The sequence below is a fragment of the Pinus tabuliformis genome, chromosome 6, assembly GCF_031772625.1.
Source record: "Pinus tabuliformis cultivar Carrire ecotype Pingquan chromosome 6, CPIR1, whole genome shotgun sequence".
Lineage (NCBI taxonomy): Eukaryota > Viridiplantae > Streptophyta > Pinopsida > Pinales > Pinaceae > Pinus > Pinus tabuliformis.
In genome coordinates, this window is record NC_142292.1 from 854,242,724 (window position 1) to 854,270,533 (window position 27,810).

The 27,810-nt window shown below is 42.2% G+C and overlaps 1 protein-coding gene across 1 annotated transcript in view; it reads left to right on the plus strand.

The window, feature by feature from the left end:
• Nucleotides 1-27,810, plus strand: part of LOC149261573 (putative RNA-dependent RNA polymerase 5) — a 547,055-nt gene that overhangs the window by 249,986 nt on the left and 269,259 nt on the right. The window contains exon 8 of the mRNA XM_089369746.1: nucleotides 11,771-11,848. Coding sequence (XP_089225872.1) covers nucleotides 11,771-11,848 — 78 coding nt within the window. The remainder of the gene's footprint in view (nucleotides 1-11,770; nucleotides 11,849-27,810) is intronic.

Here is a 27,810-nt window from a genome sequence, read left to right on the forward strand (position 1 = left end):
GATCCCCTGGTTCTGGTCTGATGAGTAATGGCTCGTTCAGCTCTCAGTTCATGATTGCTTTGGTTTCTGCTGCTCTTTTGTCCTCATGGTTCAGCCATGAGGCAAATGCCATTAATTGCATATCTCCCAAGGCCGTATTGGGATCCCATGAAACTACATTAGGCAGGGCCAGATTATGGAGGTAGAACTCCGCTAGTTTGGCCCTATCCTCTGATGAGCTAGTACTGCAAACTTCAGTGAATTGCTGCGGGTCTTGGAGCTGAGAGATACCTCTTTGTGCCAAGGTATTGATTTGGAATTGCAGCCATTGGTCTTTCAAGTACAAGCCATAGGATCTGGTCGGCTACCTGCATTGGATAGCATCCATGGCCCAGCTGGCCATGCAGGCCAATTGTGCTTCTTTCTGCTGCAGCTGTTCTCTGAGAGCTTGCACCTCAATTTGTGCTTGCTGTTCTGCTTCCTGTAGAAGTGTGGTTGGCTCCCCAAGACCGGTGTTCAGTTCCTTTTTGCCTTGCTGTTCCTCTGTGGTGTCCTTGGTGGGCTACCTGGTCTGGTGTGCCTTCTTTCAACTTGGTGGCACACTCAATCAGAGACTGTAATAGAAAGTAGGGGAGACTGAGCTTGTTTTCTACAGGTAGATCCATCTGGTGCCTTAATTCAGTGAGTAACCGAAAGTGGTACCCGTATACAATGCTAAAACGGCCTTCGCAGGTGATGTACTTCATAATTTGCAGGCTAACTTCATTCCACGGTGGCAGTAAACTGGTTCTACGAACCCCATTTTTGTCTTCTGAGAATTCCTCCTCCGGTGGAAAGAATTCTTTCTTAGCCTGTTGGCCCAATTTCCTTTCTTCTTTATCCCATGGTAAGCCCATTGGGAGCTCCGTAACTCCGCTGATGAATTGGGGGGTGAGTTTGAGGCTTAAACCCCTGAAGTTAACGGTGGCCAATGTTTTAGATTTCGGCCTCAGAGCTTGCAAAAACTCTTCTGCCACTTCGTCGTCATAGCCCTGCAATTTGTCACAGAAGGATATCCATTGCGCTCGTGTGAAGAGCTCCACCACCTCAGGATTTTCTCGTAACTTCGTTGAATCAGTGGGTTCCCTTCTGATGAACTCACCCGGCATGGTGAAAAACTGCTGCGTTAGCTGGAGGTGGCGAATGCGGAAGAAATTTGGCCTACTGGGACAGAGCGTAGAATTACGCTTCTGTCATGCATATAATCCATGAAGCTTATCTCCTGAGGACCTTAACACAACTTAATTACACTGACATCCTGTAGGACGACAGTTCATGCACGACAGACAACATTTGCAACAATTTTCTACGACCAGACTGTAGACGACGATTCTGCCACCCTCAAAAACCAATTGCATGGAGAGTTCAGGCTTACCTTTTTAATCCGCCACCTTTTGACGTGAGGAACCCGACTTCCTGTAGAAACAACTTTCCTGTAGGAGCAGCGCGCGATCTCTGGGGGATACTGCAGTGGGTCTGCGCTCTTGGTGTTGCTTCACAGGCGTTCTGATGGCCAAAGACTCGGAGTATCGAGCTGCAGAGGGATCCGGATGATCACTCGAGTCTCAAACGGTGAATGATAAATGCATGGGGTGGCAATCTAGCCGATTAGATTTGAATCGGCGGAATCCGTGGCGCGGGGGTGAGCTGTCCCTGCCGGACCGTTGGACGACGTCATCCCATCATTTGCCTGCGAGTTCCCTTACTGCCGCATCATTCCCCGCAGATCCGCCGCCGTCTCTTCTGTTAAACTCGTTTTTTCGACGGGATTGCTCTCACGTGTGTACTGCCCGTTTCTTTTGCCACGACCGCCACCCAAACATCCGACTAGACCATTAACTAATCGACGTGGCCAGTCGAATGGCCATACAACCGCTCAACCCATTCACTTCACACTTGCAAACATTTTCAAAGTAAAATTCATGCAATTCGACGGAAGAAAGGGTCGAGACACTTACCTGTGCGGCCACAACGCGATTTTTCGGTTCTTGGACGATGATGAGTGGATTTATTTGCTGCTGGTGGATTTGCACAGGCCCGGAGGTTCATATTCACAGGCCGCTGACGATGGATTTGATGCTTCGGCTGCATGCGCCCGCGTTTTCATTGTATATGGCAAGCGCTGTGAATGGTGTGCACTCTAGTGGGCTTAACTGTTACGGGACTCCTGCAGGATGTCCTGTAACAGTTTTTCCTCCTCGGGTGCATGCTGCACGACGAAGGCAATGGCCCCACGATCACACTCACAGAGCTCATGGATGGCTGGGATGGATATGGTATGACATCTCAGCGTTTTTTCCATCTCAAAAATTGTTTTTCTCTTGATAACTCAATGATCTGCTTTGATGGTGCAGGTAACTTCATTGCATGTCGACAGGGATGGTAGAAAGAGGTGACAGCAGTGTATAAGGGTGACAACAGTAGCTTGCATGCGTCCAAACCGATCCTTGGTCGTTAGATCCAGTGTTGCACACATCGCGATAAAATCGCGATAAAATCGTAAAATCGCGATTTTTTAATTTTGCCGATTCAAAGCGCGATTTTTATCGAAAAAATCGCCCCTTTTTTTTATAGCGATTTTTATCGAAAAAATCGCGATTTTTTGAAAAAATCGGGAAAAAATCGGAAAAATCGGGAAAAAATCGGAAAAATCGGGAAAAAATCGGAAAAAAGCGGGAAAAAATCGTTTGGCACAAAAATATTCATTTTTTTTCAATTTTTTTTCAATTTGTGCCAAACGATTTTTTCCCGCTTTTTTCCGATTTTTTCCCGATTTTAACGATTTTTTCCGCTTTTTTCCCGGCGCCGATTAAATCCCGATCGCGATGTGTGCAACACTGGTTAGATCTCCTCATAAAATAAATTCTAGGCCGTCCCGAACTTCTACAGGAAGTTTCCTGTAGAAATACAGAACTTCCTGTAGAAAGGTTGCATTTCCTGTAGAAAGTCTGCACCTTCCTGTAGAAAGTCTGCATCTTCCTGTAGAAGACTCAAGCCGTGATGAAATTGTGCACATACCTTGGAGAAAATGAGTATTCTTGGAGGAGGTGCTGGTGAGGTCTCCTGGCAGCATGATAAGGATCTTTGGCTTTGCGTTAAAAGACCTCCTCTCCTTCATAGAACACCTGCAACCTGCATGCATTTTCACATTATAAACTTGTTGTCCTCGCCTTTTTTGCTTATTGTTTTTTCTTTTCTTTTTTTCTCTCTTTTTTTTTGAAAGATAACAGGGGCGCCTCAATGAGGTTTTCACCCTTGCCATCTGCCTTAAGCGCCTCAGAGAGGTTTTCACTCAAGGATCTTTTTTAAATCTCTTTTTTTTTTTTTTGAAAGACAATAGGGGCGCCTCAATGAGGTTTTCACCCCTACCACCTGCCTTGGGAGCCTCAGAAAGGTTTTCACCCAAGGATCTTTATTATTATTATTATTATTTTTTTTTTTTTTAGATCTTTCAGGGTATGCCCAAAGCAGAGGCAGAACCCTTCTCTATGACCAACACTGATTTCTCCATAGTTTTGATGAACTCTTGTCTTGAGAGAGGTTTCCTGTAGATCTTCAACCGATGCCCATTGACAAGCATGGGGATGGCTTCCTCATCAATGGTTCGAATAAGAACAGATCCATTGTCATGGCATTTTTCCACTGCATATGGTCCTAGCCATCTGGTTCTCAGCTTCCCCTTGAAATCTTTGTACCTGGAGTCATACAACAAGGCCCAATCTCCCGGCTGGAATTGCTTGTCATGGAGGTGTTGGTCATGCCACACCTTTCTCTGAAGTTGAACCACTTCTGAGTGAAGGAGGGCCTGCATCCGGTGCTCGTCCAGTCCAATCAGCTGCAATAACCTTTCTTGTTGTGCATGGCTGAGATCTAGGTCCAGCTGAGCTGCCATCCTCAAAGTGTTGTATTCAAATTCAATGGACAGCAAAGCTTCCTTCCCATAGACCAGCTCACAAGGTGTGAAGCCGGTGGTGGTCTTCCAAGTGGCGTTGTAAGCCCATGTGGCCTCAACCAGGCGATCTGCCCAATCTTTCCTACTGCTGCTCACCACCTTAGTCAAAATCCCTTCCAATGCTCTGTTGGTGACTTCCACTTGCCCATTTGCCTGTGGATGATAGGGGGTGGAAGTCCTATGCTTGATTTTGTGGTGAGCTAGCAGGTCTTCAATCAAGTTGGATGTGAACTGGCTCCCTTGATCGGTGACCAGCTCTCTTGGGTAGCCAAATTTGTAGAAGATGTTCTCCCTTAAGAACTCAGCCACCTTTTCTTCTGTTGCTACCTTGATTGCTTTAGTCTCTGCCCACTTTGTCAGGTAGTCAGTGCACACAATGATGTAAGACCTTTGCCTCGAAGGAGGGTTGATTGGACCCACAAAATCCATACCCCACTTCTCAAATGGCTCAAGAGTCACTTGAGGTTGGAGAGGCATCTCATCCCTTGGAGTCGGTTTCCCCATTCTTTGGCATCGGTCACATTGGCTGATATATCTTCTGACATCTTGATGAAGTGTGGGCCAATAGTAGCCTGCCTGCAGGACTTTGAAGGCAGTCCTCTTTGCTGCAAAATGTCCTCCACAAGGCCCATCATGACAGGTGAGGAGGATATCAAAAACTTCCTCCTCCCTTACACAACGCCTTAAGATCTGATCAGGGCCAAGCTTGAATAGATTGCCCCCGATCCAAGTAAATGAGGCACTTTTTCTGATGATTCTGCTCTTCTCTCTTGAGGATAGGTGCGGAGGGAACTGTGCTGAAACAAGGTAGTTTGCTATATCAGCAAACCATGGAGAGAGTACTGAGATAGCAAACAGATGTTCATCGGGCATCTGGTCATCCACTGTTCCATCCTCATCTGCAGACAAATCCAATCTAGATAAAAAGTCAGCAACAACATTTTCTTTACCTGGTTTGTCAACAATGGTCAAATCAAACTGCTGCAACAAAAGTAACCATCTAATAATACGAGCATTCACATCTGGTTTATTCATCAAATATCTAATTGCAGCATGATCCGTATGTACAAAGGTTTGATAGCCAGTGATATAATGTCGGAACTTGTTCAGTGCATGGACCACAGCCAAGAATTCTTTCTCGGTTACAGTGTAATTCAGCTCAGCTTTGGACAAGTTTTTGCTAACAAAGTAAATGGCATATGGAAGTTTTTGTTCAACTTGTCCTAAAGCTGCCCCTATGGCTTTGTTCGAGGCATCAGTGTGGATGTGGAAAGGTAGGGCCCAGTTTGGACCTCTCAAGATTGGGGCTGACACCAACTTGTCCTTTAATTCATTCAACGCCCTCTGACAATCGTCAGTCCATTTAAACTCCACATCTTTTGCCAACATGCCAAACAATGGCGAGGATAGCTTGCTGAAGTCTTTAATGAATCTCCTGTAATACCCTGCTAATCCTAAGAAACTCCGGACATCCCTTACCTTTTGGGGAGGTGGAACCTTCTTGATGAGAGCAATTTTGTTAGGATCCACTTGCAACCCTTGGCAAGAAATGGTATGGCCTAGCATGGTCCCTTCAGTCATCAGGAATTCACATTTTTCAGGACTAAGGGACAGGTTCATCTCAATGCATTTGGTTAGGACCTTCCCCAGATTGGACAATGCTTCCTGGAAGTTGGACCCATAAGGAGTGAAGTCATCCATATAGATTTCCACCGCATCATGGACCAGCTCCGAGAAGATGCTCAAGACAGCTCTCTGGAAGGTAGCAGGAGCATTGCATAGCCCAAAGGGAAGAACTCGGTAGGCAAAGGTACCCCAAGGACAAGTGAAGGTGGTTTTATCTTGGTCTTCCGGGCTGATTTGGATTTGGTTGTACCCGCTAAACCCATCCAGGAAAGAGAAGAACTTCTTTCCTGCTAGTCCATCCAACACTTGATCTATGAAAGGTAGAGGGAAATGGTCTTTCTTGGTAGCTTTGTTCAGTTCTCGGTAGTCTACACAGACTCTCCACTTCCCATTTTTCTTGGGAACCAACACCAGAGGGGACACCCATTCACTATCTGAGATGGGGTAAATGAATCCGGCATCCAACAGTTTTTGCAATTCTTCCTTGACAATGTCCTTAAGGGCTGGATTCATTTTCCTCTGAGGTTGCCTAACCGGTTTACAATCCTCTTTGATGTATATGTGATGGGTACAGACCGAAGGATGGACTCCTTTCATCTCCTTATAGCTCCAAGCAAAAGCATCTAGATGGCTGGCCAACAGGCTACACAGCTCCTTTTCCTGGGAAGGAGATAGGGAGGAGCTGATCTTTAGCGTTCTCTCAGGGCCAAACTCCACATTCTTGATTCTGGGAGTGACAGGGTTGGTGGCACAAAGGTCCACTAAGGTGCTAGCTTGGGCATCCTCCACCAATTCCTCTAAGGATAGTGCACTGGAAGGTGGATTCTGGATCAAGGTCTCAATCAAGTCATCCTCGGTTGGGGGTTCTCTTCTAGTGGTGTCTAGGGTGCACAAAGGTGCTGAGTACACCTTATCCTCTTCTCCTTCCTCCAACCATAGCGGTAAGTCATGCTCTAAGGAGGGTTGGGCAGGAGGGTATAAGACTAGCTGCTTGGACATAGGACCATTTTTGATGGTCATGTTTCCTGCACGGCAACTTATGTAAGCATCTGCAGTGGCTAACCAAGGCCTTCCCAAAATAAGAGGATATCCAGTAAGCTTTGCCTTGGGTTGCAGAACCAAGAAATCTGCAGGGTATTCACAAGAGTCGACAGAGACCAAGACATCCTCCACAATCCCTTTGGGAGTCACGGTGGAGCGATCTGCTAGTTGCAGGACTGTCGAGGTTTTCCTCAAGGAACCCTGAAGATTGAGTTTGAGCATGGTATCCCTGGTCATTACATTAATGGCAGCCCCCAAATCAATCAAGGTGTGAGGTATGATGGTGCCATTGATGTGGACATCTACTACAGGACTCCTAGGATCTAGATACTTTGGGCAGATGACTTGTCCTAACATAAGGTTAGACAGTTGTCCTAAGACATTGATGGTTGAAGCATCTCTCTTTCGCCTGCCTGGGTGTTTGAAACACCTTTCCTTAACCAGTTTGTTGTATATTGGCACATCCTTGATGGCTTGGAGAAGTGGTATTTTCACACACAACTGCTTGAGCTCTCCCAGAAGCTCATCCTCCTCTGGGTTGGGTTGTGTGGTGGCTGTTAGTCTCTCAGGAAAGGGTGGAATAGCCTTTGGTTCACTTTCCTGTTTGTCCTCCTCGTCCTCTGGGGGAGGAGGTTGGCGATCCGGAAGAGTCTTTCCAGATCTAAGATTGATCTCCTGGATCTCCACAGCATAGGTAGGGCATGATGTTTCCCCAGTGTATACCTGCTGGGCCTGTCTATTGTTGGGGTTCGGGTTCGGTTGAGCAGGCATTTGAGGTTGCCTTGGAGGAGCAGGAGGTAATGGTTGAGGTTGAACTGGTGGTGGAGGCAAAATGGCGGGAGGAGTGTTGTACTGGGGCCTCCACCCCGACTGAGGTGCATTCCACTGAGGCTGTGGCTGGGCATGTGAATGATATGAATGAGTAGTGGGTGGAGTAGGGTACTGAGGTGGATAAGACCATGGAGGAGGCATAGACCAGGAAGGATGAGCAGGGGGACCCCAGGAAGGCATAGGAGTCGATTGGTTGGGGCTGTAATCAGCTTGAGGTGCCCCTTGCATCCCCTGCTGGTAAGGTCTAGGTCCTTGTGGCCTCCTTTGGTTGAGGAAATAGAGAGGTTCAGTGGGAGCTTCTGTCCCTTGGTACATAGCTTTAAGCCCAGGTAAGGTTGGACATTGATTTGTGGGATGGTCCTCCTCACAAACGAAGCACACTTCAACCGAATGCAATGGGCATTCGTCCTTAGGGTGTCTCCTTGTACATCTAGGGCAGAAGATAGCCAAGGCCCTCTCAACTTCTTCCTTCTTCTGTTGGATCCTGAATGTGTCCAGTTGCATGGCGATGGTCTGTCTCACCTCACTCTTAAGATCTTCTAACTGATTTGCAAACTCATGCTTGGAGAAAGGGATACCAGTTGAGAGGAGGTTTCCTCTACCTCGTTTCCGGGCTGCCCTAGAGTGGTTTCTGAACACAGTCTTGATGTCCTCATAAGGCAGTTGGTAAATATCTCCCCCAACTAACATGTAAAGGGTATCTAAAAGGTCTTCAGGGACTCCTCGGAGTAGGACCAACTTGAGGGATTCAGGGTCAAGTGTGCACCTGGCCCGCTTATAGCTAAGTTGGAACCTCTCCTCATAATCATCTAAGGACTCATCATTTCCCATGGTCATCCGAAAGATTTCTCCCTTGGTTTTCTTGGACCTACAGTAGTCCCGATACTTGGTATTGAAAGCTTGCTGCATCTGAGCCCAAGTGGTGATACTATTCCTAGGTAAGCCCATGAACCAGCGTAATGCTGCATCCTTAAGAGTTGAAGGGAAGAGTTTCAGCTTCTGCTCATCTTCAGTATAGTCATAGGTTCTACAAAGGACAGCAAACTCAAACAGGAAGGTATCAGGATCTTCAGTAGTCAGTCCATGGAAGTGAGGTAGAGCGGAGGGACTGATGTTTTTCATTTTCATGTCTCCATTGGTTTCTCGGATGGGGAAGGCACCTTCTATTCTCTCATCTTCTCCTCTATTGTCAGCCATAGCTTCAGATGGGATGGTCTCTAATTCTTCTTCTGCTATAGGATCTTCGTATATCTCAGGAGGTTCACCTATAGGTTCTTCTGGATCACTGTCACCGAAAAAGAGAGAAGGGTGACTCAGTGATGTGGTGGGGGTGTTGGGTAGGAATTTGCCTGTTTTATCTCGATTCCTACGAGGCATGAAATGGAAAGACCTTTTTTTTGATTGCTTTTGTTTTTCCTTGGTACCTGCAAAACTGAAACAGATTGATCTACAACTAACTATCTTGCAGAATTGAAATGAAAGCAGGAAAGAACTAATCTACTTTGCTCAAATGGAATTGCAGGAATGGAAATGCTAGTCTACGCTTGTAGAATTGAAAGGCTAATCTATGCTTGCAAAATTGAAATTGCGGAATTGAAATGCTAGTCTATAAAAGCAGGAAATGTCTATGCTACTTTTGCAGAATGGAAATGAAATAAACTACTTGGCAGAAGGCGAGAGTAAGAAAACAGAAGAAAAGCAACAATTACTAATACTCTGACGCTTCCCTGACAACGACGCCAAAAAGATGGTGGGCTCCAGTATTGTAGCAATAATGCTACAACTCCTGGGGCTTCCTTCTCTAATTTTATCAACCCGGTAGTTCGTAACAAACTTGGAAGCGACGGTGCTGTATGCACAAGTACTAGCTCTTGTCGCAGCTGTCACTTGGTCAGCTGGCACAAGTCTGCTAGGGCTCAAGCCAACTTCTATATGTTCTCAGAAGAAGCTTTCTAAATGATGAACGAAGGCTATCTCAAAGGAAATTAACCTACTTTGCAAGAATGAACTGAAAGCCAACCAAACATGGAAACCCTAGTAAACCCTAATCTGACCAGCTTAATCCTTACAATGCAATGATGGGAATGCAACTCCTAACAATGATGCCATTACTTCTAGTGAGATGAGATGCATGAATTTAAACTACTTCCATTGAAGAGAACACGTTTTTTGTATTTTTGCTCAAGTGGTTGGAGTTATTATGATTGTGCTTCTTACTGGGTCTTGACTGTGCAGGGGTAGTTCAAAGGGGAGGAAGGCTTGGGAAAGGTCAGGAGGACTCTGAGAGGTTCCAGGGGATCCCTAACATCATTCCACAGAAGTTCGCAACGCTCAGGTGCTTGGCAACCGTGTTTGCAGGCTTCTACAGGATGTCTGCAGGGGATCCTACAGGAAGCTCGGGATTTCTACAGGAAGTCTGCTAACTTCTACAGGATGTTCTGCAGTCGGAGTTTTGGGTGATGGAGGAGTGAAGGAGCTGTATGGGTGGATAGGTAAGATGAAAGGGGAGCTTGAGATGGCTCAGGGACAGAGAGATGAGATGGGGAGAGAGTGTATAAAGCTGGTTGGTCGATAGAAGGGTAGAGGCAATGGAAGGCCGAAAAGATGAGGCAACGTGGATAATAGAAGAGTTGGTGGGCAAAGGATCTAGCTGCAAGGTAAGGAGATGGCTTAGGGACGACTGAGGAGGATAAGGAAGTGTTGAAGTGGTGCTGCGCAGTGTAAATGGAACAAATCACCTCTGTCTTGCACAAAACCGAGAATTCATCAACCTATTCTAACTGTTGTATTAAACCAAAGAACAGCGATGGAAGTTAAGATAGAAATCGTGCATGGTGCTGAAACAAGGCGTTATTGCTCAAGATCTAAATGCATGGACACTTCTACCAATGGAAATATGACTTTAAAGCATGCATGAACATGTAAAACTGCGTTTTTTTGGTGGTTGGCACGGTCTACACTCCCAATCTCTAAACAGAGGTGGAAGTGAGTGTACGATCAACCTTTTCTTGGAACTCTGATGAATTCTAGTCCTCCTATTCTAATCTAAACTGCTGAAAGCATTTTATCCCTAAGACTAACCTACTTAATCACTTCAAGAAATTCAAATCAGCAGATTGTGTTTTCCAAATGCATGTCAAAGCAAAGAAACGAAATGCTGAAAGGAAAGACAAGTAACAATACAAAGAGAAGGAGGTCTATTGCTCTTAGGTTGGGCCCTAACCTGAGAGCTATAGCTCCTCTAAGAACTCAGAATTGAATCCAAATCTGCCTGCCTTTTATTAAAAGATCATAATCATGAGTCTAACAACATGCCAAAATTGGCTTACAAAGAGCAAAAACAGAGCTACAGCTCGTGATTCAAAATCTACAACAAAGGTTCAAGAATCTTTATCGAAGGCTACAGCCTCAATATTTATACATGATGAGGGCCAAGCTGGCCTTCTCAATTAGTGGGGCTTGGCTGTCCAACTAAAAGTAAACTGTTGTTCCTGTAGAATCCGTTGGCTGCCTTCTAGCTCGGTGGTGATAGCTGTTGGAGCTCGGAGTTGGGGTGGAGATCACGAGGAAGGTCATTCAAGGCTGTGGACCACCTCCCTATAAACCCGCAATGCCACCTTGGCTGTCTCCTTGTCTCCATCTGCGTGGTCTTTGCTCCATTTAATGTCAAAAAACCTGAAATCATCATGTATTAGCCACATAGGCATAATGACTGCCCTTCTTCCTACAAATAACACGAATATACTAAGAAATGATGCATAAGTGATAAAAAATGAAGGGTTGAGCAAGGTAAGTAGGCCAAATGAGCCCAAATTGTTACCAAAAATTGGGGCTCATCACTAGACGAGAAGTGTTAATGCGCACTAGTCAAATAAGGAGTCTCTCTTGGTTAAATAGCAATGAAATACACAAGAAGCTGCACACTTTAGGATGTGGAGGTTTGCTTGAGTCTGACTAACAATAGAAGTGGAGTTAAGGAGGGAGTGGAGAGAGATAGGCTTATATGATAGAGTTAAACTGGTGATGAACTAGGATAAGGCGGGGAGAGAGATTAGCCATGCACACTTATGGAGTGAGAGAACATTCACGTTAAGTGACCATGAACTAGTAAGAGACTTGGCAGATGACATGCATACTTACTCTTGTTTATTTCTCTTGGTATGTTCTTGGTATTCAACATTCTTTGCACTACCTGATGACTCCAAACCTAGCATTGTGTACATTGAGGTTTTCTATATAGATGATATTTTCCAAAATTTCAACTGGATCGAGTATCTAATGAATGGTTGAATATTTGTGCAGGCTTGCCCTTTGCTCATTCAGTGTCGTCTTTTCTATAATGGCTATGCAGTCAAAGGAACATTTCTTGTTAACAGAAGAGTGAGTCTCTTTCATGCAATAATCTTGCTCATGTCTTTAGGGTCATTGTTTTATCCCTTCCAGGGAAGAAATTGTGTTGTATACTCTTTTTGGTAGATAAATTGTTTGTTAAGTGCTCTTTTTGAAATAAAGTTATGTTTATATTTTTGTCTGAAGCCAAAGTAATTGTTTGAAGTGAATATGCACACAAGGTCAGGTCCTATAGAAGAAGATTGCATATATAAGAAGCTGTTTTCCAACTGATTCAAATGATTCTTTCAGCTGGAAGTGACTATGAGTATGGGCATAATTTTTGTTACTATGTACTAAATAGTCACTATTCCAACCTCCATATTTCTCAAGTTATACTCTTTTTAAATAAAGTTCCTCACATTGGTGCTTGAATGTTTCGCTTGCTGCTATGCTGATGTTGCTTCTTCATTCTGATTTGAGATTAACACATCACAACTGACTTAATTAGATAAACACGTTGTCTTTATTCTGGCAACATGAAAGGCATATCCCAAAATCTGAATGTCTTTATCGAATGGTTGTGGTTGTGAATGCCACTGGACTGTAAAAGTTGTGTGTATTTAGCAGAGTTTAGAGGAGCACATTCAGGGACTGGTTCAGTTGTATCATCTGTGGAGGTTATGTTCACTGGGTGTTCACAACACTAAATTGTCTGAAGAAAAATACAAGTAGAATCTCAATTAAGAAGATTTAAGGAAAAAAGTTGTGAAAGTCACACATTGTGTGAAGTAAATAAAGACCTTAGTTGTTAGCATTTTACTCTTTGCATTGTACATTTCTTATGATTGTTTATAAGATTCGTGATGTGCATAGTGCTACTGTAGGCTAGGTACGGAATGCACTTCAGTCATCTGCCTGACATTTTGGTATGCTGGTTTTTATGTGTAAGAGTCCTTCATAGACTATATTGAAAACTCTAGGAATATGTATTCAAGTTGTCCTTGTTTGGATCTGTATTACTTGTGATTCGTGAAGCTTGGTGCAGATATTGAATTTGGATAATTGAAGAAACACAACATTGCCAAACCAAGTATAATACATATCTCTATTTTGCATGCTGAAGATGTATTTATAAATGCAGTCCATATGTGTCTTCAAATTTGGATATCTTGTGTTTTGATAAATGGCAGTTTGTTTGGGACTGGGAGACAGCTGTTTTTACTTCTCAGTAATACTCTAGTTGATGTTAGTTTGGGTCTGTTAAACTCATGTAACTGGAACACAGGGTAAGATAAGATGTGAGATACATATTATTAACATGATATAAATATAAATACAACATTTTTCTGATATGTTTCCATATAAATACAACATGTTTGGAATATGTTGTAATTCAATATGTCATATTTAATGTAATTTGCAGCCACTTTCTAGGGCTGATGTCTAGGGTTGCTGTTATATGCCCTTTTACCTCACAAAATTTGTTTTAATCAAGTCTCTGTTTCAGTCTGGTCTATTGCTGCAATTTATCTTTTTACAGGTGTGTAATTTATTGATTGTTTGTGTTTACTAAGGTGATAGTGGTGGCTGTTCCATGTTACTCATTGTCTTATTAACTTAGATAGGCTTTGCACTGAGGTGCAAGATATTGCTGTAACAGGAACAAAAAATGAAGTTGACCTCAATGGAAGGGGATGAATTTGAGGATGCAAGGAAATAAAAATAGGTTGCAAGGAGTCTCATCTACGTTATTGGTACCATACCAGATATTTGATTTGTAGCTGGGATTCTTTCCAAGTTCATGCAAAAACCTTGTGAAGGACATGGGTGTGTTGCAAACAGAGTTATAAAGTACTTGAGAGGAGCATAAGGCTTTGGGCTCAATTAATTTGAGGTGGATGACTCAAAACTAGTTATTCAGATTTAGCCTTTGATGGGGATAAGGAGAATAGAGTGTCTACTCTAGGCTATCTCATGACTCTTAGATTAACAACTATCTCTTGGAGATATCAAAAACTATTTGTTCTAGCAAATTACACTACAGAGGCAATGTATGTGATTGCTACGGAGGTAACAAAGGAGACTGTGTGGCTCAGGAAGGTACTAGAAAATTTGCAAGAGAAACATGTGAATGGTATTGAGAGTATTTCTACAATCAAGGTGGCCAAGAATCCTAGATTCCATGATCGAAGAAAGCACATCAACATGAAGTACCATTTGATTCAACATTATGTAGAGGCCAAGACCATTTAGATGATACATTGTTACACAATTGAGCAAATTGCAGACATATTAACAAAAGTTCTTGGAAGAGAAAGTTCGAAAAGTTCAAGAAGATGCTTGGATATGTTACCCACCATTTTGTGGGTGATATCCCTAGGAGAATTTTTTTCTTCTCCAAGATGGTCCTCAGCCGGTAGCCAACAGTCCCTTGCAGCCACCAGCGAGCTCACTGTGCCATTTCTCTGCTACCTAAGCAAACCATGTGGTCCCTTGCCCATCTGCCATGATTGTATGTTTGAAGGTGGGCCTCCCGAACCTAAAGGTATGCATTATCATTCGGTAATTGATTATTGTATTTTTCTTGTCATGGACACTTCTGGGCATGGATTAATGGGGGGATTCGGTGGAAAGAATGGGCTAGGTTTGTGCTCTTGTCCCCTAGACCCCTTTTGGATATTAACCTTGAATTCTAGTCCTGTGGGATCTCTTTAACTGACCATTTGGCTTTAGTGATGGTATTTCACGACAAAACCCTGATTTTGGTTGCGTGGTCCCGCTCCCTTATCCACATACATTACCCCTTTCCCCTCATTATTATCCCATTCATCATTTCTCCCACTTGGGTCCACATTCCTCCACTGGGTCCACATAGGGCTAGCTCACCCCTCCCCCTTGCCCACACCTTGGGTTAGGCTTGGAATGATGCCCGGAGGTTGATGTAGCTAAAAAGAAAGATAAAAGCATATTTTGCCACATTCAATAGGAAAATGTACCATAAAATGCAAAAGATGGCCGGGACAAACTCATTTAGCACGTGGGCAAAAGCCAATACATGAGCTCCACCCCATCATCATGGCCATCACCCTGGTTCCTACAAGTCCTATGAGCCTCCTTCATCAAATAGGAACCCATGATTGTCCCAACCCTTTGTGGGAAATGAACCGCCCCACCTTAAAAGGTGGTATCCACTACTACATCTCAAACATCATGCTTTTACTCCTTGAGCCTCGAGCAGTTAATCAAAGAAAAATCATAAAAGGGCAAAAGACATATAAAGAAGGGTGGAAAAATCAAGGTTGGGGCACCTCATGTACCACGTTGCTCCCTCCTATGCATTATAAACCCAAATGTGGGCTTCCCTTTTATTAGCTACCCTTGCACCCCAGCATGTGGCTCAGGGCTACCCCTTCTCATCCCCTACTCCATTCACCTCTCTATCACATACCACCCCCTTTTAAAGGATGTACCTTGAACATGTTATCGCCTTTAGAAGTAGAAACCACCTAATTGGATACTTGGTTAACTCCATTTGGAGTTTGGGAGACATTGGCACATCTCGGAGCCCATTATGGAAGGGCACGCCATTATGAAGTCCCCACCTTTGCTTAATGGTTAGTAAGCTCATTTACTTGATTTCTCTAATGACTTGTTGTACTGGAAGGCTAGGGGATGAATTGGATCTTATGCAGTATTGCAGATGGTCTCCATCTTGGGGTTGGTCTCCCTATACATTGTCCTAACCCTCCAGACAGCTACAATGGCACATGTAGGGTGTGCGTTGAGAGCCATGAGCCTCCATAGTAGTAGACAATACTCCATGGATCCCCCAGGATGTTCAAAGATTGCTTGAGATTCACTTATTGGACGAGGAAGATGCACCTAGTTCACCTTTGCCTAGTTAGCCCCACAGATGTACCATGCATTTGGTAGCTGACCTAAGACTTGTAGGATGTTGTGGCATCACCTACACCATCATCAGAGCCCTTACAGATGTTCTACAGGAATCTTCGACTCATTTGGAGACCCATGAGTTTATTATTGTGCCCCCACACCCACTGGGAGCACCACAGATTTATTGTTTGGAGAACAAGGGGCCACCCCATTGTCTATCACTTTTGAGGGTCCTATTCTTCATTATGGCACCTATGGACCTCATCAGACCTCTTGGAGGGCCCTACGACATGTACTATTTATCATTTGACCTCTTAAGAGGCTAATTATTTCATTTGTGAGCTAGTTTGGTGGGCTTGTCACCAAAAGTTAGGTCATGAGCACATTAGTTTATTTTTGGGGCTTATGTAGGCCTAGGAGACTAATTTGAACTCCTCATTAGTGTACAAATACAAGTAACATGATTTCATTTGATCATCATTACCTTGGATTGGATCTCTTCTCTCTCTTGGGAGTTTCACACTTTTTCTTGTAGGATGAATTGGAGCTTTATGGGTGAATTTTGATGTTTGGATTTGGTTTATCTTGTCTTGGAGCTTCTCTAGTGTCAAATTGTGGATGGTTGGTGTTAAGTTATGGTACGTTCTATGCTTATAACAGTTTACTTCTTTTTCTTATTATATTCCACCGATTAGCAATCACATGTACATAAAGTAAAGTGCAGATAGAACATTAAACGATCGACAGAAAACAAGCCAAGACAAGAGACACAAGATGTGGCGGCTAGCCAGGGACAAACCCCACAATGTGTGGGGAAACCCTTTGATCAAATCTTCTTTTATCTTCAATAATTCAGCAGAGAGAAATAGTACAATAAATCTGATTCATATCAGCAGTAGCAAACCCTAGATCAGCAGCATCAACATTAGCGGCTTCATTATCAAACTAGGGCAGACCATATCTCACAAACCGACTGTCGGATTGACTTCATTCCACCACCAAAAGTTTCGGCTTCCAGAGGAGGTTCAGATGAACCTACAACGCAGTTCAGATGAGGAGATCTTCTAGGCCGCGCAAGTCAATCTTTACTTCTGCAGTTGCAGCTTCAGTTTCAGCAGTTTCCGGCTTCAAACTAGGGCAGTCGATATCTTGCACACCGTTCGTCGGATTGACTTCATTCCACCACCAAAAGTTGCGGCTTTTAGAGGAGGTTCAGATGAACCTACAGCGTAGTTCAGATGAAGAGATCTTCTAGGCCACGCAAGTCAATCTTTACTTCTGCAGTTACAGCTTCAAATTCAACAGCTTCCGGCTTCACATGTGTGAGAGAGAGACCCATTTCAGCCCAGTAGAGAAGAGACGCATTTCTGCGTAGTAGAGAGAGAGATATGTGATGAGATGAGTGAGTCCAAATGAGGAAAAGTCCTCTTATATTTATACACAACGTTGGTGGGTGAATAGATGCGACTGTTTCTTCTGAGCCTACATGAGTTGTAGGTCGGCTTGATAATAATTCCATAATCAAAGTAAATTCATATCTCCATGAATACTTATCAGAATCGGATGATCTTTATATCAATCCTACACCTCTCGATGAGAGGAATCTAATAAAAATATTATCAGCCATGAATAAGATGACCCACATGAAGTTTTGCCCTGGTTGCCAATTTTAACACTCCCTCTCAACCATGGAGAACTTCATCTGCAATCTGTCTATCGGTCATTACTATTCATCCATCAAATGCACTGCCTTGTATAGCCTGACCCTTGCCCTGCTCTGCTCTATTCTGCCTGTTCTGCTTTGTCTTGTTCTGCCCTACACTGATCTATATTGTTTTGCTCTGTTCTGCTCTACTCTTGCATTGTTCTGTTCTGCTCTGCTTTTGTCCGAATTATGAAGAAGAAGAAATGATCGAGGATGTATCATACTGACTCAAAGTCAGTCTCAAAGTATGTACCACTGGTCCCAGACCAGTCTCAACCAACCCAAAGTCAGCGTCATAGTGAGTACAACTCCACTGGTCCTAGACCAGTATCATCTTCCACTGACTCAAAGTTAGTCTCAGAGTGCGTACCACTGGTCCCAGACCAGTCTCAGCCGACCCGAAGTCAGCTTCATAGTAAGTACCACTCCTACCACTGGTCCCAGACCAGTATCGCAGTCTCAGAGAGTGTACCACTGGTCCTAGACCAGTCTCAACCGACCCGAAGTCAGCGTCATAGTATGTACCACTCTCACTGGTCCCAGACCAGTACTGCACTGATAGAAGTCAGTCTCGGAGTATTTACCACTGGTCCCAGACCAGTCTCAACCGACCCGAAGTCAGCGTCATAGTATGGTACAACTCCTACCACTGGTCCCAGACCAGTATCGCAGTCTTAGAGAGTGTACCACCAGGGGAGGGTGAGTCACCCTGTGGCCATATGTTGCTCCAGTAGGAACCGCAAGCCCTCAGAGCTCCCAGAGCTCAATGTATGCAACATGCAGGACCCTTGTACAAGGGTTTCTTGCCGACTCCAAGTCGTTTGGGAAAATCACAGATTAGATCTTTCCTCGGGGCTTTGACAAGGTGTATCAACCTGTACATCATCTTAATGTGATGGAGCTTCCTTGCTCATCGACTTACCATATCCCAGATGATGTCTATCTGCTGGAGCAATTGACGAATACGGGATTCCTCAATAATCGAATCTCACCTCTGATTGTTACAGAGAATCACAGTGGTATCCAATGTAAATCCAAATAGCTCACTGAAGAGCTTTCGCAACCAGACTGCCTCACACGAGGTTATGCTAGCAACAATATATCCTGCTTCGGCGGTGCTCAAAGCCACCAACTTCTGCTTCCTGCTCATCCAGGATATCGAAGCAGATCCCAAGGTGAAACAGTACCCGGAAGTGCTCTTACGGTCCACCACACTGCCTGCCCAATCAACATCAGTATATCCAAGTAGTCTCACATCTCCGGCAGTGTATCTTAATCCATGAGAGATTGTGTCCTGAAGACATCTCAGAAGATTCCTGGCATCAATCCAGTGAGGCTCAACCAAATATGAGCTCACAATGCTGACTGCAAAACATATGTTCGGACGGAGGTTCACCAAGAACATCAATGTGAATGAGTTTTTGAAACTCAGAGGCATTTCCCAAGTCTGGTCCGACATCACTACCATATAACTTCTAAAAGTTAAGATGCTCGAGGTAGTCACAGGCTTGCAGTCCATCATACCGAATCTTTCCAATATATTTACCACATATTTTCCTTGAGATAGGAAAATTTCCCTTGGCTTCAGCCACACTTCAAGTCCTTGGTCCTTCATTTCAAATTGAGAAGCCATCTCCCTCTTACATTTGTGAATGAGAGGGTTTGCACCTGTTAGAAAGAGGTCATCAGAGGTCATCCACATACAACACCAGTATGAGAGGCTTGTCATCTTCAACCTTAAAGTAAAGGTTAGGATCAGCTTCGCTCCTAGTGAATCCCAGCTTCATCAAGTAGCTATCGATCCTCTCATACCATGCTCGGGGTGCTTGCATCAGCCCATAGAGAGCCTTCTTCAACTTGCATACATGAGATTTTCAATCATAAATCTCAAATCCTTCAGGTTGCTCCACATAGACCTCTTCTTTGATAGAACCATGCAAGAACGCGGTCTTGACATCCATCTGATGTAGGTTCCATCCTTGTGAAGCCACAAGGGCTATGATCAAGCGAATGGTCATATATCTAGCAACAGGTGCAAATATCATAGTCTATACCTTCCTTTTGCTGCATGCTTTATCTTGTAAAGCCATTTTGAAGTAACAATTGTCTTGTCCAGGGTTTGGGAACTACTTCCCAGACATCATTCTCCATAAGAGACTCATATTCTATGGTCATAGCACCCTTCCATAGTTAATGCTTGACGACATCTGAGAATGATGAAGGCTCATTTTGTATGATCGTTCTCATGATGGTCAGGTATCCTTGATACCTATTAAGTTTCTTACTTTGACGGAAGGTTCCTCAGGGTGCAACATGTCCTTCAACATCATCAAGTAGCCTCCTAAGCCATGAAGGCCTCTTCCTAGAAGAGGAAGGCTCATTTGGAGGAGAATCAATCAGATCCATGGGTTCTTCTACATCAGGCATTGATTCATCATTCTTTTCTTTCGGTTCCCTGGTGTCGGCTTCTTGAGAGCTCCTCAAAGTCAGAGGATTATTCACCTTGCTAAGAGCCATATCTTCGTCAAAGGTGACATCATGACTAATTACGACTTCCCTTTGACTGGATATATAGATTCTATAGCCTTTAGTATTTTCACCATAGCCCACGAAAATTCCCTTCTTTCCAGATGCACCCAATTTATTTCTTTTCTCTTTCGGCACATGAAAATATACAGGGCTTCCAAAAATTCTAAAATGAGAAACATCAGGTTTCTTACCAGTGAACTTTTCTTCAGGAGTCCGTGGTGTAGTAGTCTCCCTCTTAATGCCAGCCTTAGATATGCCTGAGTAAACCAATTGTAATATATCGAAGGTCTTGCTTTGGCTTGAGGGGAATGGTCCCCTTTTGAGCTTTCCTTTGGCACATCCTGGACATACACCTTCTTTCTCTACTTGGAATTCGGGCATCCCTGTTACCATCTGTCTAACATCGGGTAGAGCTTTGTAATGAAGGTGGGCAAACGTCCGATGCCAAAGTTCGGACTAAAGAGTTGTGTCACAAGACATGACACCTAGCGGACTTCCATCGACCTGATATAATGAATCAACACTAAACCCAAGAGTAAAGGCATATTTAACATTATTTTTCCATATACATACCTTGCCATTGTTGAAGGTTACCTTGTAGCCTCTGTCTTCCATTGCCAAGATGGACACTAGGTTCCTTTTGAGGTCAGGTGCATTTAATACATCCTAGAATTTCTAGCCTTCTTGAATGCTTGTCCTCTTCCTTGATTCCCAACTCTCCTCTTACCTTTGCTGTTGAATTTGTCATTCCTTTGATTGCCATCAGAGGGATTTCTAGTTTCACCACTGCATACTGTACCATCATGCTCTAATCATGATTATCATCATGCTGCCCATGTCCATGATTTTATCCATCATAATGCTGCTCAAACTAGTGTGCATCATCATCATGCTATCCTATATGCCCATGATCTCATGTTGCCCTTTATGTCCATGATCTCATTCATCATGATGCTCATGATCTCATACATAGTGACTTGCTTTATCGCAAATGTAACATCGGCATTTTCTTCTAGCCTTAGGTCTAGCCTTTCCTTTTGATTTAGTCCTTGAATTATTTCTTTTCTTTGCATGAGAAGAAAAGGCAGCAGGAGGACCTTTAGGCATGGGCATTTCTTGCACTTCTTCCCTTGTTTCTTCTTGAATGCATCTAGCCATTAATTCCTCGAAACCAGGAATTACATTATAGTTCAAAAGAGTAGTCCTGAACACATACCATTCAAATGGAAATCCTCCAAGAGTTGTGAGTGCCATTTCTCTGTCAGTAATAGTTTCCCCAATAGATAGGAGATCGTTCTTGATCTCGGTGATTCTTAAGAAGTATGCTTGCATACTTTCATCTTTACCCTTCTTGATTTCCCTCAGCTTATTTCTAAGAAACAAAACTTGATTTGCATCATTAACTTTAAATAAACTCACCAGTCTATCGTAGATTTCCTTGGAGGTGTCTAGTTCAAAGATGTAGGCCACCAAATAGAGTCCCGGATGATCTTCTATTTTGACTTCTTCGGTTTTCCATTTGTTCCATGCAGCAGCAAATGCATTTGATGGAGGCTCAACAATATTGCCTCTTACATGGTCCAACATTCCTGGATCTTCTAGCGTTAGATCGATAGACATCTTCCATCCGTGATAGTCATCTTTCTTACGAAGCTTGCCTTCGGTAGAGTGTTGAGGACCCCATAGTTCTTTTAGGATAGCCTTGCCAATCTTCTCTTCGGTGATTGCTCTTGCTCTTGCTCGGGCTTTGTCTTCACCTCAGCTCTGATACCATGTTAAGTTATGGTATGTTCTATGCTTATAACAGTTTACTTCTTTTTCTTATTATATTCCACCAATTAGCAATCACATGTACATAAAGTAAAGTGCAGATAGAACATTAAATGATCGACAGAAAACAAGCCAAGACAAGAGACACAAGATGTGGCGGCTAGCCAGGGACAAACCCCACAATGTGTGGGGAAACCCTTTGATCAAATCTTCTTTTATCTTCAATAATTCAGCAGAGAGAAATAGTACAATAAATCTGATTCATATCAGCAGTAGCAAACCCTAGATCAGCAGCATCAGCATTAGCGGCTTCATCAAACTAGGGCAGACCATATCTCACAAACCGACCGTCGGATTGACTTCATTCCACCACCAAAAGTTTCGGCTTCCAGAGGAAGTTCAGATGAACCTACAACGCAGTTCAGATGAGGAGATCTTCTAGGCCACGCAAGTCAATCTTTACTTCTGCAATTGCAGCTTCAGTTTCAGCAGTTTCCGGCTTCAAACTAGGGCAGTCGATATCTTGCAAACCATTCATCGGATTGACTTCATTCCACCACCAAAAGTTGCGGCTTTTAGAGGAGGTTCAGATGAACCTACAACGCAGTTCAGATGAGGAGATCTTCTAGGCCACGCAAGTCAATCTTTACTTCTGCAGTTATAGCTTCAAATTCAACAGCTTCCGGCTTCACGTGTGAGAGAGAGACCCATTTCAGCACAGTAGAGAAGAGACTCATTTCTTCGTAGTAGAGAGAGAGAGATGTGATGAGATGAGTGAGTCCAAATGAGGAAAAATCCTCTTATATTTATACACAACGTTGGTGGGTGAATAGATGCGACTGTTGGGCTTCTGAGCCTACATGAGTTGTAGGTCGGCTTGATAATAATTCCATAATCAAAATAAATTCATATCTCCATGAATACTTATTGGAATCGGATGATCTTTATATCAATCCTACACCTCTTGACGAGAGGAATCTAATAAAAATATTATCAGCCATGAATAAGATGACCCACATGAAGTTTTGCCCTGGTTTCCAATTTTAACAGTTGGATATGTTCTATTACCATGGGATTGGATCCCAAGCTCCCTTCAAGCAAGAAGATCAATTTTATTATCAAGATTACAATGAAGAAGAAACCCTTAGGACAATGAGAAGGCTCTTCCAATACCTTGAGGAGATCACAAGAAGATGAGCACTTTAAAAACAACAATCAGTCCTCAAGCTATCAAACATCAAAGGAGAAGGCACAAGGCAATGTATAGTGTACTTCAATGATGAATGACTTGTACTAGACCTTAGAAAACCGTCACGACCTTGATGAATTAGTCCTCAAAACCCATCGCCAAGCAAGGAAACAAGGCTACAAAAAATTGTTGAAATTTATGTGACAATTATATGGTTATTTCTAGCCTTAAATATTCAAATTTTAATGTGAAAACCCTTGAAATATACACGCTTCAGATCAAAGGTGTGCGACCCTGTTGGAGGCTTGTGGCTAGGATGAATGAGGCCTCTAGGCCTTGCGGCTAGCCCTCAAAATAATCTTCCAAGTGATCAAATTCAAAAATGGCTAGTCCCAAGCCAAAACAAGCGATGAAATCCCTTCAAGTGATGGATATAAGCTTGCAAAACCACAAGAGTTCATGTAATAAATCAAAGGCAGCAATTATGAATCCAAAGAGGCCCGCGACTAGGGTAATCAAGCCCCAATAGGCCTACAGCTAGGCCTAAAATGGTCAATAAGGCTAGCAGCTAGCCAAAGCAAGGAGAATAATCGAAACTTGAGCTAAAAATGAGTCTATAAGCCTGGAAAATCAAACCTAAGTTAGATCTATGATGAGAAGGTAATCAAGCCCCAATAGGCCTGCGGCTAGGCCTAAAATGGTCAATAAGGCTAGCGGCTAGCCAAAGCAAGGAGAATAATCGAAACTTGAGCTAGAAATGAGTCTATAAGCCTGGAAAATCAAACCTAAGTTAGATCTATGATGAGAAAATAGAGAAAATAATTTACAAAATTTTCAAGATCAAAACCTTGCAAAAAACTTAATTTTGAAGTGAGAACAAGGGCTTAAACCCTAGCAGCTTCCTTGAATAAATTTTATTTCATGAAATGTAGCCACAAAATGGTAGATTGAACCCTCTAGAGGCCTAAATAGGCCTTGTTGACCATTGGAGTGGCACCTGATGATTATATGAAGAATCCATGCCCAAGGATGATCTAGAGGACACCTATACCATCAGATATCGTCAGTCAACAGAGTTTTTTAACTCTACTTCTATATTTTCATCATCTTTCTTGTACCCAGATTCCACACCCTACGAGGAATTGTAATAAGTTATACTAGTAATGATGAGTTTTGAGTCTATAACAGGCCTAGGATGTTGGGACTCGATCAACAAACGACTACACCATGGAGTGTTTTTTTTATCTGGTTAATTATCCCTTCTTTTTTAGAGGCGGATAATTTTCCAGGTTTTTTCACTCACGTTTTACCCCAAAGCCGGGGTGACGGTTTGAAGATTGAGCCCCTGACACATATTATGTCTAGAGTTGATGTTTATTACCATACTATATTACACAAATTTTTTGGTGGAATTTGGTTAGGTCTAGGTAGTCATTTTTTAATTTTTTAGATTTCTCGCAGGTCAAAAATTGTAAATAAAATTGTATTTAAATTGTAATAAGTGTAGTCTAGAGAAGTTGTATGGGGTATGAGTAATCAAAATTACACCTCTCACCCTCAACTTTCTACTATGACACACTTTGAAGGGTTAATAATGTGTTTTGGACCCTCAAAACCCACTTTTCCTAAGTTTAATGGGAAATCTGGCAATTAATTAAGCCAGAAATTAAATAAATGGAGAAAAAGAATAACCACACATGCTAAATGTTGTGGAAATGAGGTGGAAAATTATGGGGGAGTTAAAGTGAAGTCCCAAGGTGATGTGGACTCCTAAAATCAAGGAAAGGACATGTTCAAATAAAATCGAATTTCTGGCATTAAATGAAAAAGTTGCTTGGAAATTTGAATTTGTGAAGTTAATGCACATTTGAGAGGATTTAGGAGAATATTTGGTGGAGATTTTTGTGGGAAATTGTCCCCACATGGGTTACCACCCATATACACTTGTCATTCCACCATAAAATTCGAATCTGGTATATAAGGGAAGAAGAAAATGATGTCCACTTGCCAGAATTCGATTTTTACACTTGGCATTGGAGCTTCATTCAACAAATTCTAATTTCTTTTTGGGATTGTCACCCAATGCCATTTGTCATTGTCATTCTTCATTGGGATTCGCTCCCAACTCTCAATATAATAGAGCCATGGGCTCTCACATGGTAGAATATTGTTATTAGCTATTGTGCTTGCGGAAGCGTTGCTACCTTGTACACTTTTAGAAATATCAATAAAGACTTTGGGGTTTCATTCATGAGGTGTTCCTCCTTTTCGAGTGTGATGAATTGTTGAGCATTGGTATAATTCCTTTTACTCATGCTTTGATCTAATTTGCTTCCATATGCTCTTGTAGATTTGTTAATGTAGAGCTATCTTGCATTGACATTTGATTTAGAAGTATGCTCTAGGTATAGAATGCTCTAGTTGGTTTTAAATAAATCTCTAGAGTTTCTTATCATTGTTTATTGCTAAATCTATATGGAACTAATTCTTGATTGAAGTTTTGTAGAGGGAACATCTTGTTGGGATTACAGAATCAAGCGTGAGGGGAAGTCTTTGGAGAGACCAACCCACTCTTGATACATTCTTAAAGGAGCTCTCATTTGTTCTTTGAACCTTCATAGTCTTATCTTACAAAGTGGTTTTGCAGGGATTTCGGCACATAGCTTGTACACAAGCCGAAAACTTCTAAATTTAAATCTCTTTAAAAAAAAGAAACATTGTACTTCATTTCTTTCATTTGCTATCTAAGAGCTTGAAGATGGCTAAGCAAAGACGAGAGTTTACTCTCACTCTTTAGCTTAGCCTTTTGTAAATTATAATTGTACATATACATTTTATCTTGCTGATTTTTCCATTAATACTTAACTTATTTTGCAGCCATTGTTTGGATTGTTTGCTAACTCTTGTGTGGCAGATTTTGAAGAGCAACTTCCCGCAACATCTAACAAGTGTTTGCAGGACCTTTGGCAAGTGTTGGGGGTTCGATTTCCAAGGATGTCGTGAGCCCTTTTGAGGCTTATTTTGGCCAAGTCGAGTTCACTAGAGGGCTGCCCATTTTCCTCTTTAAGCCTGGGCATTTGGAGGAAACTCACACCTTGTTTCCCTTGCATAAGTTTTGTGAGATCTTGTCACTAATTTCTCAATAAAGTAGGTCTAGTGTCCAAGTTTCAAGCAATTATTGTGAGGACTCTCCTTGAAGTATTGTTGAGAACTTTGAAAGGCCCTCTTCTCATTGTAATATTAATAAAAGATCTAACAGACTTGTGGAAGCTTGGGATTTCTGCCATGGTATCCTATCTCCCCATTTATATGGAGGCTTCTCTCGGGTGGATTGACATTTGCATGGTTTAAGCCTTCATACTTCATTCACTTGCATGCTTTAATTGAGAATTAACACAACCTCACTATCACATTTCATTAAGTTAAAGTTTGTTACAATTTCATTTGAGCTTTGCATTTTCTTTCTCATTATTGCTTGGAGCTACAAGCTTACACTTTACTTTGGGCAATTCATCCTTTACATGCAAGTATTTTATATTCTTAACAAACTTTGATTCGTTTCCATTTACTTTGGTCAATTGTTTCATGAGCACTTGAATACATGCTTCAATTTTATGCTACATTGTTGTCTTGAATATTGGAGCAATTTATTGTCATTGTCTATTTGAAACAAATTTTACTTTCAAGCAAATTACTTGTATCATTTTAATTCATTGATGAAACACATGCAACACTTGTAAGCTAATTTTATTTCTCCAATTGAAGTTCTAATTGCAACTTATGTTGAACACAATTTCATTTTCAAGCAGTGCAAATCAATCTCTTTGAAGCATTTGCATGTATCATTATTTTAATTTGGGGAATTAACACAATTTGCATCTCATCTAGGCATTTTAGTGCAGGAAGGCCCCAAGCCTCATTAAAATTTTACCTCTGACATAAGTTGGTTGAAGTAAACATCTTAGAGATCCTCTACTCCTCTATTGACTCCTCATTGTGAGATCCATATCATTGGGCGAGGGTGAGGTCTGAGGATTGAAGAGTTAAATTGTAATCTTGTTGTAAAGCTAATTAATAAAATTAACCAAGAACACTTTCCATTACATTTACTTTACTTGTCTCTTGATGGTTTGAGTTTTCATATGCAAAGTCTATTCCAAAAGCAAGTATTGTAATCATTTCAAACAAGTGTTTTCTTTTCATGTTTCAAGTCCAATTGCATATTGATGTCTTGGTTTAGCACTTCTTTTCTTTTACATTTCCAAGTTAATTACTAATTTTTGGGTTTTGGCAAGATATGTTTCACATGTTTTGATTTATAAAGTTGATTATCTCAAAAGAATTTTGTATCTTACATATCTTGTGCTAATAATTCTTATTTATATTTCAAGGTTACCTTGTTTTCTCTTTTGAGAGCATCACATTTTACTTTGAGCAAATATATCTTTAAATTGTTGAGCAAATTCCTTATAAGGCACTGGTTTTATGGTTTTTAATCATATTAATGATTGGCATTGTTATTTCAAGTTGTTCACTTCGTATTTGCTCATAAATCCTTAAAAGTAATCCATTTTCACTATAATACTCTTCTAGAAACTTACATCTTTTGACTTAACTTTTCATTAGGGACCACCCCCCTTAGCTAAGCTAGGAGATAGCTGAAACAGAGAGTCGGGATTAGTGTGACAGCCCCTTCTCTGAGTTCCCTACCACCAACCACACCTTGTGGGGTTGAAGGCTTTTCTCATTGAATTGTAGGTAGGAGTAGGCAGCAGGGTCAACATCTTTGGCGCCGTTGCCGGGGACAAGATTTCTTATATCTGGGAAAAATTGACTAACCTTTTGGTTTTAGCATTTTGAACTTTAGATTTATATTCTTGCTCAAGTGGCAACTCCACTCAATCCAAATTTTTCAAGAGTCTC